The sequence below is a fragment of the Protopterus annectens genome, chromosome 11.part0, assembly GCF_019279795.1.
Source record: "Protopterus annectens isolate FY-2018-M chromosome 11.part0, PAN1.0, whole genome shotgun sequence".
Classification (NCBI taxonomy): domain Eukaryota; kingdom Metazoa; phylum Chordata; order Ceratodontiformes; family Protopteridae; genus Protopterus; species Protopterus annectens.
Window position 1 is genome coordinate 846886964 of NC_056745.1, and position 13728 is coordinate 846900691.

At 42.1% G+C, this 13728-nt stretch overlaps 1 protein-coding gene across 4 annotated transcripts in view; it reads left to right on the plus strand.

The window, feature by feature from the left end:
- CACNA2D1 (calcium voltage-gated channel auxiliary subunit alpha2delta 1) overlaps nucleotides 1-13728 on the plus strand; it is a 3475830-nt gene that overhangs the window by 694466 nt on the left and 2767636 nt on the right. For all 4 annotated transcript variants that reach the window (XM_044088264.1, XM_044088265.1, XM_044088266.1 and 1 more), the window contains exon 3: nucleotides 4261-4377. In XM_044088264.1, coding sequence (XP_043944199.1) covers nucleotides 4261-4377 — 117 coding nt within the window. The remainder of the gene's footprint in view (nucleotides 1-4260; nucleotides 4378-13728) is intronic.

Here is a 13728-nt window from a genome sequence, read left to right on the forward strand (position 1 = left end):
TGTGGTTTCACAATGACATGTAACGAAGCATCATCGTGTTTATATCCATGTACACAATGCTGTAAGATATACAAACAAATATCTGGTTTCCCTTATTGCTACTTTCTGACACTGAGTCAGATTGCTTTTACCTCCTGTAGGACTGATTATCAATTCCATGTTGTTCGTCATGCTGTTATGAATGACTCCTAAGGCGTGTGACCACCTTGAGTTCATTCAGTCTTGTGAAACTCCTCATCAGACTTCCGCTCATTATCAGACTCTATCCTTTCAAGCTTGGCATCAAATGCAAAGAGACTGATCCAGTATTTTTTGCCCTCAATGAAGCCACAGATCAGGGCATTATGTAGGTATAAGTATCACTTGAAATCACTTTGCCTCCTGAAAGCTTACTTCATAACTACACCCACACACATGTTGCTTTCTATTCACTTATCTCCACCCAGAAAAATGTGCTGCCCATTTATAACCAATTCAGTTTCATATGAAATCAGGGGGAAATGGTTTAGATGCTTTGTTCACCTCAGTGAGTACAAGGAAACTGTATCAATTCAGATTGGTCATATTTGACATTGTTATAACTGGTGGTCTCAAATGGTTTAAAAGTCATTATCAGACACTAAAAAAGAATACGTGTTCTAGTTTGGAAGTTAGGTGTGCCAGGGATGAGTGAGCAGTTTTAACCAATTGCAAGGCCCCCTGTGTATGTCATGTTGGAATCTGTGTACCCCTGTACGCCATATTCATAGGTTCAGAGGTTGGTACTAGGCTATCAGCCCTAGGGCCTATACAAGCCTAGCCATAAAAAATCCCTGGCTATTTCTTCCCACACTATTTACTTCTTGGAACCCTGTCTAGCAGGGTGACTGATGTGATCCCCTGGGTGAATTTCCTTTCTCCCATCCAATCATCAAGGTTCCTTTTCAAGAGGGCCAAAGAGGCACTCTGCTTGACATGTATGGGCAGTCTATTCCAGAGTCTGGGGAGTCTCTGGGTCAGGAACCTATCCCTCCAGCATGTTTTGTTTATTGTGATGACATGGTTTAGATTCCTGGAGCGTGTGGCTCTGAGGGATTTGGATTTCTTTAAGTGTAGCATGTCCAACAGCTCTGGGCTTGAAATGACCTTGTATGTTAAGCAGAGATCGCCTCTGAGTAGATGATATGCGATAGAGTATAGCTGGAGTTTTTTAAGGCGGTCAGCGTAGGGCATCTGCTTTAGGCCTGTCATTCTTTTAGTGAGGTATTTCTGCGGCCTTTCCAGTTGTTGAAGATGTCTTGAGAGGTACATACCAAATGGGGCATTGTATTCTATAATGAGTCTAATGAGGGATGAGTACAGTGGGACAATGACCTCCTTTTTTCTGGATGAAAAGCCCTTAGTGATGAGGTATGCCACATAGAAGGATTTCCTGACTGTTGTGGCGATGTGGTTATCGAAGGTGAGACCACTGTCCACCACCTGTGTCCCTAAGTCTCTTATCACACTTTCAGTGTTTAGTGTACTGCCACCTACGCTGACCGCCTTAAAAAACTCCAGCTATACTCTGTTTTTTCCCACTGGGGATAACTATACATTTCTTGGCATTGAGCTTGAGCCCATGGCTCTGTCACCAAGCATCTGTTTCTGTAAATCCCTTTTGTAGAGTATCCACATCATTTGGGGATTCAATAATGGCTCCCAGTTTGCAGTCTTCTGCGAACTTTGTTAGCCAGAGTCCCTTAGTGTTGGCCTGCACTTATTCTAACTCAGAAGTCACACCATCTCAGAAATGAATGAAAGACATGATGACTAGCAGTGGGTTTCTGTCTAAAACAGATTATGCTTTTTTGTAAGGCAGTAAAACAGCTGGAATCAGAATACATAATTCTTGATGTAACTGTAGTTTGGTGCTCACTCCATAGCCTTATTCATAGAACCCAGTCAGGAACATCATATGGCAGTGGTCACAACTAGGAAATGTTTTTTGCATGCTGTTGATGATTTAGTGAAAATAAAAAATAAAAATACCAGTGATGTATAATATCATCTCAGGCTCATGACAGTAATCTTCTTCTCAACAACTGCATAACCACAGTTTTTTTTTTCAGTAACTAAGACTGTCATTTACAAAACATAATAATAATAGCAATAGTTTTCAATTCTTTAATGATGCAAAGTTAAACATTTAAAATAGTGTGTTTGCTTATCACCAAGAATTGGGTTCCCAAAGACGCAGGGCATTATATAAGTGCTTCCACTTAGAAGAAACCCCTAATAATAATGATAATGTGGTGTGGGAGAACACATCCAATGAGCTGTAATGAGATGGGGATAGAACATACCCAAGGACTTACAGAGCTGCAATGGCAGTAGGTTTTACGTCCTAAGCTGCCATCACTGCCCTCAAGCACCATGCTGTGATCCAGTTTTATAATGGAATGCCAAGGCATGCTACATTAATTAAACTGCATTGCATATGCAGCCTACAGTCTGATAATATGTGAAACAGTGGTCTAGTGGACAAAGTACACTAAGCATAAACATTTAAATGAAATACTAAAATGTGTAGTGTGGAATGCACTGTTGTGGGCTACAGCTGTAGAAGTTATCTACGATACAGATGACAGTGTACTCAGGACATTGCATGTGCTAGAAAAGAATGGAACATAATAATAAGATGAAAGATAACAACAGGTGTGGGTGGAGGAAGTAGGTTCACAAATGAACGATAAATGCCTAGAGTGGTGAGCTTTTCTTAGTTCTTTGAGGGCCATACGTTAAAAAAGTGCAGTGGTGGACAGCCACAGATAGAATCCATTCTGAAGAAGGAGATAGGTGGACATGACTTGGGGCAGTGAGGAAAGTATGCATAACAGAGCCTGAGATTGACATTATAGTTTGAATTAACAGGTTAGAACAACAATAGCTGGGTGAAGACACCATACTGAAACCAAGTGGGGCAGAATAAGAAAAGGTTAACCTCAGAAAACATATTCCATGCTATTAGAATAACAGAGGACTGCACATCACGGGCACTTAGATGAGGCAGATCACCAAAAGCCCCAATTATGCGTAAGGGGCAAATTGCTACAACATGAAAAATAACATGTAAATGTAATAAATGGAACCTGCTGAAATATATATTCCGGGTTATCATGTCATATCTCTCAGAAGGCTTAATAAAGCACAATTGTTCATTGCACACAGGCAGACGCACATACATGTAGAGACTCACACCTAAGGAACTCTGTATTAGTACTTTCTTTTTTAAGTTCTTATTTCTGAAAGAAGTAAACAACAGATTCAGTCAGAGATGGTAAATAAAGAATAATGTGTGAGACAGTGCCATTAATAAGGTACTTAACATTTCCCAGAGTTGCCAGCTCAAAAAAATGACCTTGCATTTAAAGTATAGGAGATCACTTAAGTCACTAGGCAACACAGAGAATTAGCTAAGCAGTTAACACTGGAGATACCATAAAGTTTTTCCTTCTTTTTCATGTGTGGACCTGAATTAAGCAGAACTCTCACCACTGAAGGCATTTATCCCTTTTAACTTTTCTTCCTGGCTCATTAATTATTCTTCAAGAAAAAATAAATAAATCTATTTGCCAGTTTTCTAACTGCTGTCATATCATTATTACAGTTATGTTTCAAGCTCTGTGTGTATGACTGGGAGTAAGTTCTGTGGTGAGATAGGCTTGGTACCATACTAGATTGTTATGGTGATTGGTTCTATCCCAAAACATACTTGACCCCATACTTCTCAACCTCTTAGTGCAAGAAATATTGACAAAAAATGAAGAAATAAGGGGAGAAAGGCCCAAAAAATAGGGACATATTTTAAATATCACTGTTATAAACTTAGAAAGCTGCTAGAGCAACAAGGTTTCTTTTTAACATACACTTATTTAAAGGTTCAGCCCTTAGGTCATCCCAGTGGTTTGCCAGAAAACCACAAAATTTATGAGGAACAGACCAAAAATATGAGCCAAAACTCTAAACATTCGGAGAAAATCTGAACTGTTAAAAGGTATGCTTGGCTCATGTATAATGTGATTAAAGGTCCAGCCATCCAACCACAACCTCTTTTCCCCGTTTTTGCATATGAGGTCAGAGTGTCCTTCAAGAGTGGCAATAATCTAGAGCCAAGGTTTACACTGCCTACTGGCTAGCCCTGTCGCTGTATCTGATTAAAGGTGTTATTGTGATTTTAAGTGTATTCTTTAAAATACACATCATGTACAGATTTTTTCATTCTTATATTTTGTTTTGCAGATTTATATGAAGAAGAAAGATATGTATACAGTGAAGCAAAATAAAGCCCATGAGCTGGTCGAAAAGGCAGCCCATGATATTGACAGACTCCTGAATAACAGATCAAAAGCATTATGGGTAAGGTCTCCTGCAGTTACTTCTCTTCCAGTTAGTGTAGGGTTTTCCAATTCAGTGCAGTTGTAGTCTTGACTTCAATTTGCTGTCAACAACTGGTTTTACCCATGAATACTGCTAAACATATTTAATATAATATATGTATAATATAAAGCATATATTATGTGTAGTATAAACAGGGTTTGCCTGTATGTTTATATTCTCCTGTTGTTGATTCAGTTGTGCATTACGGAACAGTTGCTGATGTTTGACCTCTTTGGATATCATTTTACTGCTTTTGTTCTTTGTGAGGGGAAGATGAACTGTCTGAGTTTACTTACAGCATGTTTTGAATATGTCTGTATAGGTCACTAGATGTAGCTGCTAACATAGCAAAAGGGACATAGATGTATAGATGTGCACTAACTATGAATCCTTCCAGGCAGCACTAATCTGTAGACTGGAATGGCTAGATGTATGGCATGACACTCTGAGACTGTAAACTGATCAAGGATTTCTTCACATTCTTATATTCTTCATGCTACTCATAGCAGAGATTGCTATTTTCCTTATGATAATGACCGGGTTGCACTTAACTTAAAAAGTGAGTTTAGAACTTTCAAATTAATGTATGTCATTGAACTAAATGTGTTACAAATGCTTGTACTGAATCACAAAATTAAACTGTTCATATAATACCAAGAAAAGTTAACATTTACGTTTGCAGTCTCTGGTGATTTCATATCTAGTCTAGAGAGTATATATACACTACTTCACTGTATATGTTATGATATATTCATCTGAGGGGTAGGTTTTTTATATGTGTAGTATTCCATTGTGTGCTTACTGTGATACCTTTATCTGTGAACTAGTTTGAGTGAATGTGCAGTATTTCACTGCACGTATCTTCTATATTATCCTCATAAGTGGGCTAAATTGAATGTATGTACAGTATTGAACTATATGTGCCTTTAAGGTGCCCTTATCTGTTGGCTACATTGAATATATGTACAGTATTTCACAAAACTCTCCTTAGCATGGAGAACATCGATATCTGTGCAGTAACAGAAACCTGGTTCAGGGCTCCCGAGAGCACCCCAGCACTACCAGGTTATACCTTATACCATGCTTTTCGGCCCCAAAACTTGGACTGAACCACAAAAGGAGGGGGTGCATCAATATTCATCAAAGATACCCACACCTCCAGGTTGGTGGCAAAGCGCGAAGCATCAGAGACTATCCATGTGCAACTAACAGTGGGTAAAACTGCCTTCCAGTTTATTGCCTGCTACACACCACCCTCCCAAACCCAGGAACCCCACTCGGCCTTCCTGAGAACACTGGAAAATATGAAGGTCTCTCCAAACACCATTATATTGGGCGACTTCAACTACCCAAACATAGACTGGGAGCATTACTCTAGCTCCAACACCCTAGCCTAAAGGTTCCTAGAATTCATACACTCAAATGCTATGGAACAACTTGTTACCACTCCCACAAGAGGGGAAAACATACTGGACCTGATCATCACCAACATGGGCACTCTATGCTCCAGACCAGAAGTGTATCCCTCACTGGTAAGATCAGACCATAAACTGATCTCACTGGATATTCACATCCCGATTCCACCACCTGCCCAGAAAACCACAGTGAAAAACTTCTCTAAAGCAAATTTCACACTCCTCAAAACCAAGGTGGAATCCTTCAAAGCCCCCGGGCTTGTGGAAAATACGGCCCAAACTGCAGAATCCTTTATAAATGCATTCTATGAACACCTCCAGGAATGCATGGATCATGCAATCCCAAATAAAACCAAGACCCAATCCTCCAAAGGCAGACGTCCTGTCTGGTGGACCCCAGCCATAAACAAACTATACAATAGAAGGAGGAAGCTACTACATGATAGAGCAAAATCCCAAAAAGGAAAGGCATCTCTGATCAGTATTAGCAAAAAACTAAGGGCACTTATAAAATCGTCTAAGGCCAGCTTCGAGAGAAAAATTGCACAGGACACTAAGGATAATCACAAGGCTTTCTTTAGTTATGTTAGGAACCTGGGTGGGAATTCCCAAATATGCTCAGAATTAGTCCAAAATGACAAAAAAATACACCGAACCCACAGACATTGCCAACATCTTAGCTGACAGGTTCATCGCAAACTTCTCCCCCCCTCCCCACCAAAAGGGCAAATATCTATCCCAGCAGAGTGCTGCCCCCCTGACATCTCAGATGCTCAGGTAAGAGCCGCCCTCTCCAAAGCAAAAAACACAGCATCAGTGGGACCAAACGGTGTCCTGGGCTGCATCCTACATGAACTCCAAGAAGAGCTAAACCCAAACATAAAACTACTGTTCAATCTCAGCCTTACTACAAGATATGTACCCAAAGAGTGGCGTACAGCAACAGTGGTCCCTCTCCACAAAGGTGGTGCCTCAACGGACCCTGGAAACTATCGCCCCATAAGCCTGACTAACTTGGTCTGCAAAGCTATGGAAAGAATCATCATGGACCTCATAAATAAATAAAGATATTGGGGACCTACAGACACTGGATCCTACCCAGTTCGGCTTTGTTAAGGGCAGATCCTGCCTCTTATACCTGGTTGACTTCTTTGAAACAGTCACCAAGGCCATTGACAAAGGGAAGGTGATCCACACAGCCTACCTGGACCTCGCAAAAGCCTTTGATACAATACCCCACTCGGGCATTATAGATAAGCTCACCAGCTTAAATATAAACCCCTATGTCACTAGATGGGTTGCAAACTGGCTCAAGGACTGAGCCTTGTGGGACCTCTCTTGTTCGGTATATATTTCTCGGAGGTACAGGCCAACACAGAAGGACTGTGGCTGACCAAGTTCGCAGATGACTGCAAACTGGGCGCCATAATCGACTCTCCAGCCGACACAAGCATTCTCCAAAAGGGCCTCATAGAAACAGACAACTGGTGCCAGAGCCATGGCCTCAAGCTAAACGCCAAAAAGTGTATAGTCATCCCCTTTGGCAAAAACAAAGTGCCCACAAATTACCACATATGTGGTAATCCATTAAGTACAGAAGAAGTAATTAAGGACCCAAACTGATAGCAATCTCTCATTTGACAACCACGTGGCCAAAGTGGTTAGAAAAACATTTTATATAGCCCACCTAATCATGAAGGGATTCACAACTAGATTAGGGGAGGTCATAGTGCCTCTTTACTCATCCCTCATCAGGCCCATAATTGAGTACAATGCCCCTTTTGGGATGTACCTTACCAAACACCTGCAGCAACTGGAAAGACCCCAAAAGTACCTCACCAAGAAGATCAAAGGGCTCAAACAGATGCCATATGCTGCCGAGTTAAAGAAACTCCAGCTCTACTCAGTGGCATACCACCTGCTCAGAGGCGACCTGTGCCTGACATATAAAGCCATGTCCAACCCAGAATTAAGGGACATGCTGCACCTCAAAAAATCCAAATCCCATCGAGCTACACGCTCGAGAGACTTGAACCTCAGCACTGAAATAAATAGGACATGTTGGAGGGACAGATTCATAACCCAGAGGCTCCCTTCACTCTGGAATAAAATCTCAGTCCAGGTTAGTCTTGATGAGTGGATGGGCGATCATAGGTTTGCCCCGGGTATCACTTCTGTGTTACTGTTAGACAGAGGCACAGTATACTAACCTCGAAAAAGGGCATAGCAAAATTAATTTAAAATGGGTGGCAAAAGCAAACATACTCTGGCTAGGCTTATAAATGCCCTAGGGCAGATAGCCTAGTATGAACCTATGAACCTGTATGTACCTTCTATACCTTCTTCTGAGGACTCAAATGGGTGTTTGTGCAGTATCTCACTATATGTGCCTTCTAAAACACCTTCATCTGTGGGGTAGAATGAGTATTTGTGCAGTGTTTTACTCTGTCTGCATTATGTACATTCATCTGTAGGCTTGTTTAAGTATATGTGCAGGAGTCTACCTGACAATATCGGAACACCGCATCATTGAAGATGAGTTCATGGAGACGTCATCTTCTAAACTTTAAAACATCGAACACCTGGATCATCGAAAACAAACCCTGGGAAAAGAACCACCCCAGCCACCACAGTGAGCATTGCCCTTTCCCCACTGCAGTGCAATATTGGAGTTAGTATATTTAATTAGGAAGGTGGTGGGAGGTGAAGCCCTCCAGTTTGGAGGGTTTTACTTGCTTTGTTGTTTGTTTTTTTGTCCTGGTGGCCAAGTGGTTCTTTTTCCTGGGATGGCTTTTGGCGTTCCGGGTGTTCAGTGTTTTAAAGTTTTGAAGATGTCATCTTGATGAATTCATATTCGATGATGTGGTATTTTGATATTTTTACCCAAGTGCAGTATTTCATCATTTGCACCTTCTGTGGTACCTGCATCTTTAGTCTAGATTGAGTACATGTGCATCATTTCATTGTATGTTTCTTTTGTACCTTTAGCTGTAAACTCGATTGAGTATATGTGCAGTATTTCACTTTATGTGCCTTCTATGATACCTTCATCTGGTTGCTAGGCTGAATATATGTGTAGTTAGTCACTTCATATGCTATCTGTACCTTCATTTTTGGGCTTGATTGAGTATTTGTGCAGTATTTTACTGTGTGTGCTATCAGCGGTACCTTCATTTGTGGGCTAAATTGAGTATGCTCAGTATTTCACTGTATGTGTCTTTCTGAGGTAATGTCATCTGTAGGCTAGAAGGAGTATATAGCCAGTATTTCACTGTGTCTACCTTCTATCACTTCTATCATGCCTTAATCTATGGGCTAGATTGAGTGTATGTGCAGTATTTTACTGTATGTGCCTTCTGTGGTACCTTCATCTGTGAGCTAAACTGAGTGTATGTTCAGTATTTCACTGTATGTGCCTTTCTGAGGTAATGTCATCTGTAGGCTAGAAGGATTGTATAGCCAATATTTCACTGTGTCTACCTTCTATCACTTCTATCATATCTTAATCTATGGCCATGTTTGAGTGTATGTGCAGTATTTTACTGTTTGTGCCTCTGTGGTACCTTCATCTAGGCTACAATGGCAAAGTGCCCAATATGTCACTGTATGTGCCTATGATGATACTTTTATCTGTAGGTTAGAAAACATATATATATATATATATATATATATATATATATATATATATATATATATGCAACATTTCACAGTGTGTGTGTGTGTGTGTATGTGTGTGTGTGTGTATGTGTGTGTGTGTGTGTGTGTGTGTGTGTGTGTGTGTGTGTGTGTGTGTGTGTGTGTGTCTGTGCGTGTGTCTTCTGTAGTACTTTCATCAATAGGTTAAAATGCATATATGTAAAGTTGTTTCACTGTACATGCTTTCTAGGGTACATTTATCTGTAGACTACAATGAATACACATACAGTGTTTTACTGTATGTGCCTTGAGTAGTACCTTTATCTATAGGCTAGTGTGCATATATTTTGCAGTGTTTCACTTTGGTATAGAATGTTTGTCAGCTGTTTTTATAAGGGAATCACCATCTAGTCTTAAGACTGAAGCACTGAACAGTATATGTTCTTCCATTCTAATGTTGCAGTATTCAAAACCCTTGGGTTATCCTCTGCTAGCTACCCAAATATCCGGCTATTATACAAAAGCTTCTAGTCACTGCTAGGTACATGGGACATTTGATATTGGCTGAGGGAGCATTGGCTATAAAAGTGATGTCTGCATGTACCTTTCCCCAAAACTTCTCTGTTGCCAGTCGAACGTCAGTTCTTCCTGCTGTCCCTGCCATTGGATCTTTGAATTTAAAAGATAAGTACCCTGTTGGGTCCATTTTTCTGATTCTTTTGGGTCACTGCATGCCTGTTTAGGTTCATTTCATCTATGAAAGGAAAGTGCAGGTGCAGAGATCAGATTCCCCATAAGGACTCCCACGAACTCTGCCTTTTCTGCTTAGGGCTTACACACGACTATCAAACTTGCGCAATCTGTCAGACCTTCGTACGTAAGACACTCTGCAGTAATCTGCATATCCTTAATGTTTACTTAGAAAACGAGGATCTTAAATGCCTGATGCTAGCAATGGAAGGGCCATCCAGTCAGACAGTAGAGCCACCCAAAACGAAGGCCAACGTTTCCAGGGCTGAACCTGCTGCTGCACCTCTTCATCCGACGTGCCTCCTATGGTCAACATTTGCCTGGAGGAACATTTGGAATCTGCTGATGTAAGTATAGTGGGTACCATGCTGGAGGCTGGAGAACCTAGGGCAGAAAGCATGTCCATGGAGGTCTCGCAGACATCGGCAGCCACCGTTGAGGGGGAACCTCGACTTGTGACAGCTGTCCAGACAGGCCCTTCCATTGCTTTAGAGCAAGACAAGAACAGGAAGACAATGAAGCATATTGGAAAAAAAAGATTACACTTCTGCTACCTTGGCATTTAGGGCAGTAAATTACCAGACATATATGTCTAAGTCTGCCCTGGGCCTTGTGTTTCAGGTCACCAAGCTTTTGTCAGACCTCCCTGACTCACCTCCCAAGGCTCAAATATCTAGCCTCATCTCATTTTCTTCTCAAGTCACAAGACATTCAATTAGATGCAGCTATGATGCTGCAGAAGCCTCTGCCAGATCTGCAGCCTCTGCCTCAGTCCTTAGAAGATATTCATGGTTAGGACTACTGCCCTTACCTGATGATATTAGGGCCAAACTCCTAGACACTTCTCTGGATAATTCTGCCATTTTGGGGAATAAAGTGGCTGACCTATTCAAGACCCTTCAACAAAAGGGGAAGAAACTCCAGGACCTCAAACACCTGTTTGTCTCCTTTATCCTCAAATTTCATAGGCACTACCCCACCAAGGTCCAGTTCATTACAAAACAGTCTGCTCCAAACCCACATTCTAAGAGCAGAAAGAGCACCAGGAAGCAGCAGACCCCTTCCAAGCCTGCTCATACTCCTGCCCAGAAACCTCAGTTGCAATACAGGGCAGGTAGCCTGTGACTACCTGCCTTTGCTGTCCACCCCCCAGACTCCATTCCACTGTCTCTAAGACTTTGTCTCTGTCTTCCAGTTTGGTAAAGCATTACCTCAGATATCTGGGTCTTGAAATTATAGAAAAGGGTTATTTCATGACCCCCCCCCCCAAAAAAAAAAGGTTGGAAAACCTAAAGCAATACCTGTTCTCTGTCCTCCATCCATTGCTATGACAGCCAGGCAATATCTCAGATTACTGGATAATATGGCTTCCACTATTCCAATGCTACCATTGCCAAGACTCTACCTGAGAAAAGTACAGTGGTACTTGAGGTCCAAAGGACCCAACGCTCACACCCCTTGGACTTTAACATTCCCTTCCTTCTAAGCCTAAGGAAGGATATCCTTTGGTGGTGGATCAAGCCACACTGAACCCAGGGCTTCCCTTACAACCCCTTTCTCCAGTTCAGGGGATGTACACCGATGCATCAGATCTGGGCTGGGGAGCTGCTTTGGGGCAGCCTGAGGGTGCAGGGTACCTGGTCAGACACCTTCAGGTGTGAGCACATTAACATCAGGGAAATGAGAACAATCTTTGCTTTGAGAGCCTTCCTACATATCCTAAAACAAGGACCCTTGAAATTGTTCCCAGACAGCACTACAGTTCTGTGGTATGTGAACAAACAGGGGGTACAAAATCCTACTTAGTATGCAGACTTGCTCTCCAAGCCTGGGATTCCCTGCAGGCAGTTAATATCCCTTCAGCACAGAACTCTCAGGCAGACACTTTGAGCAGGTCCATGTCATAATCCCATGAATGGATGCTTCACAGGGATGTGTTCCTGGACATTGTGCACAAGTGGGGTACACCACAAATCTATTTGCATCCCCTCTGAGCAGACAACTACCACTATTTTGCACCATGCTACCCAGTCCCCTACTGATGGCAATGGACACTTTTTTTCCCATGGAAGGGGATGCTTCTCTATGCATTCCCCTCTTCCCACTCCTTCAAAAAATCCTACTGAAAATCCAGTGGGAAAACCAAAAGTCTTGTTGGTGACCCCTCTTTTGGCCAAGACAGTACTGGTACCCCCATCTTCTGCATTTAGCCAGGGGCAATCATCACAAGTTACTTCACAGTGTGGACCTTCTCAAACAGAACAATGGATCCATAATCCATCCCAACTTGGAATCTCTGGACCTAACTCTGTGAGTGATAGAATTCAGACCCTTACAGGCACCTTTACACCAAGGACATGCTAACAGTCCTGCAGGAGGCCAGGAAACCTAATACTTGGAGATCTCATTTGCCTAAATGGAATAGATTCTACAAAGACATCTGGACCCACTTCAAGGTGAGGACTCCTTAGTGCTGTCCTATCTGTGTGAACTCTTGCAAGCAGGGTTGTCATATCCCTCTGTTAAGGCCCACCTTGCTGCTGTTTTGGCCTGTCTGTCTCTTGACCCTCCTCTAGCATTGCGTCTTCCTGCAAAGTTATTCCTCAAGGGAGTACTGCATCTCATCACCCCTAGGAGGCTGGTTCCACCTCCATGGGGCCTGAACTACGTTTTAGAGAAGCTTATGATTGCTCCCTTTGAGCCAGCACCTAAAGCATCTCTGAAATACTGTATCTGGAAAACTGTACTCCTGGTTGCCCTGGCATCAGCCAGAAGAATTTCAGAGCTCCAGGTCCTCATGGCAACACCTCCTTTTCTCCTCTTCCAAAAGGCTAGAGTGACCCTGAGGACCAATCCATCCTTCATGCCCAAGGTGGTCAATGAACTCTCCTTAAACTAAGGTATTCACCTGCCCATCTTTTTCCCACATCCCCAGAATGACAGTGAGAGAGACGTGCATTCCATTGATGTTCATAGACAGCTTAGATTTTACCTTGACAAGGCCGAGTGCATTAGGAAATCAAAGCAATTATTTGTCTCCTTTCACCTCAGAGCTCTGGGGAAAGCGGTGACAAAACAGACCATTTCTGTCTGGATTTCCAGGGCTATATTATTTTGCTACACTTACCATAGAAAACATCTAAATTAAAAAATTAAGGCTTACTTCCCTAGAGCCATGGCTTCATCTGGAGCCTTCTTTAAAGGACTGGACGCTGCCTCCATTCTAGAGGCAGCTACATGGACATCTGCTATACCTTCACTAAACACTATAGACTGGATCACATTTCCAGATGTAGAGTGGGATTTTGCTAGGGCAATTCTACATGGTTTCATGGAAATATGCCAACCCCCTCTTCTACCATTTGAGCTTTGGCACTCACCCAAGGATTCTGAATACTGCAACATGAGAACAGAAGGATATAGAATAGTTGTGCAAAATCTTATCATAACCATAGATGGCCTTCTCTTCCATGTTGCAGTATTCATTCCCTCCTTCTCTCCTAACCCCCTTTTACAATTAAAACTATCC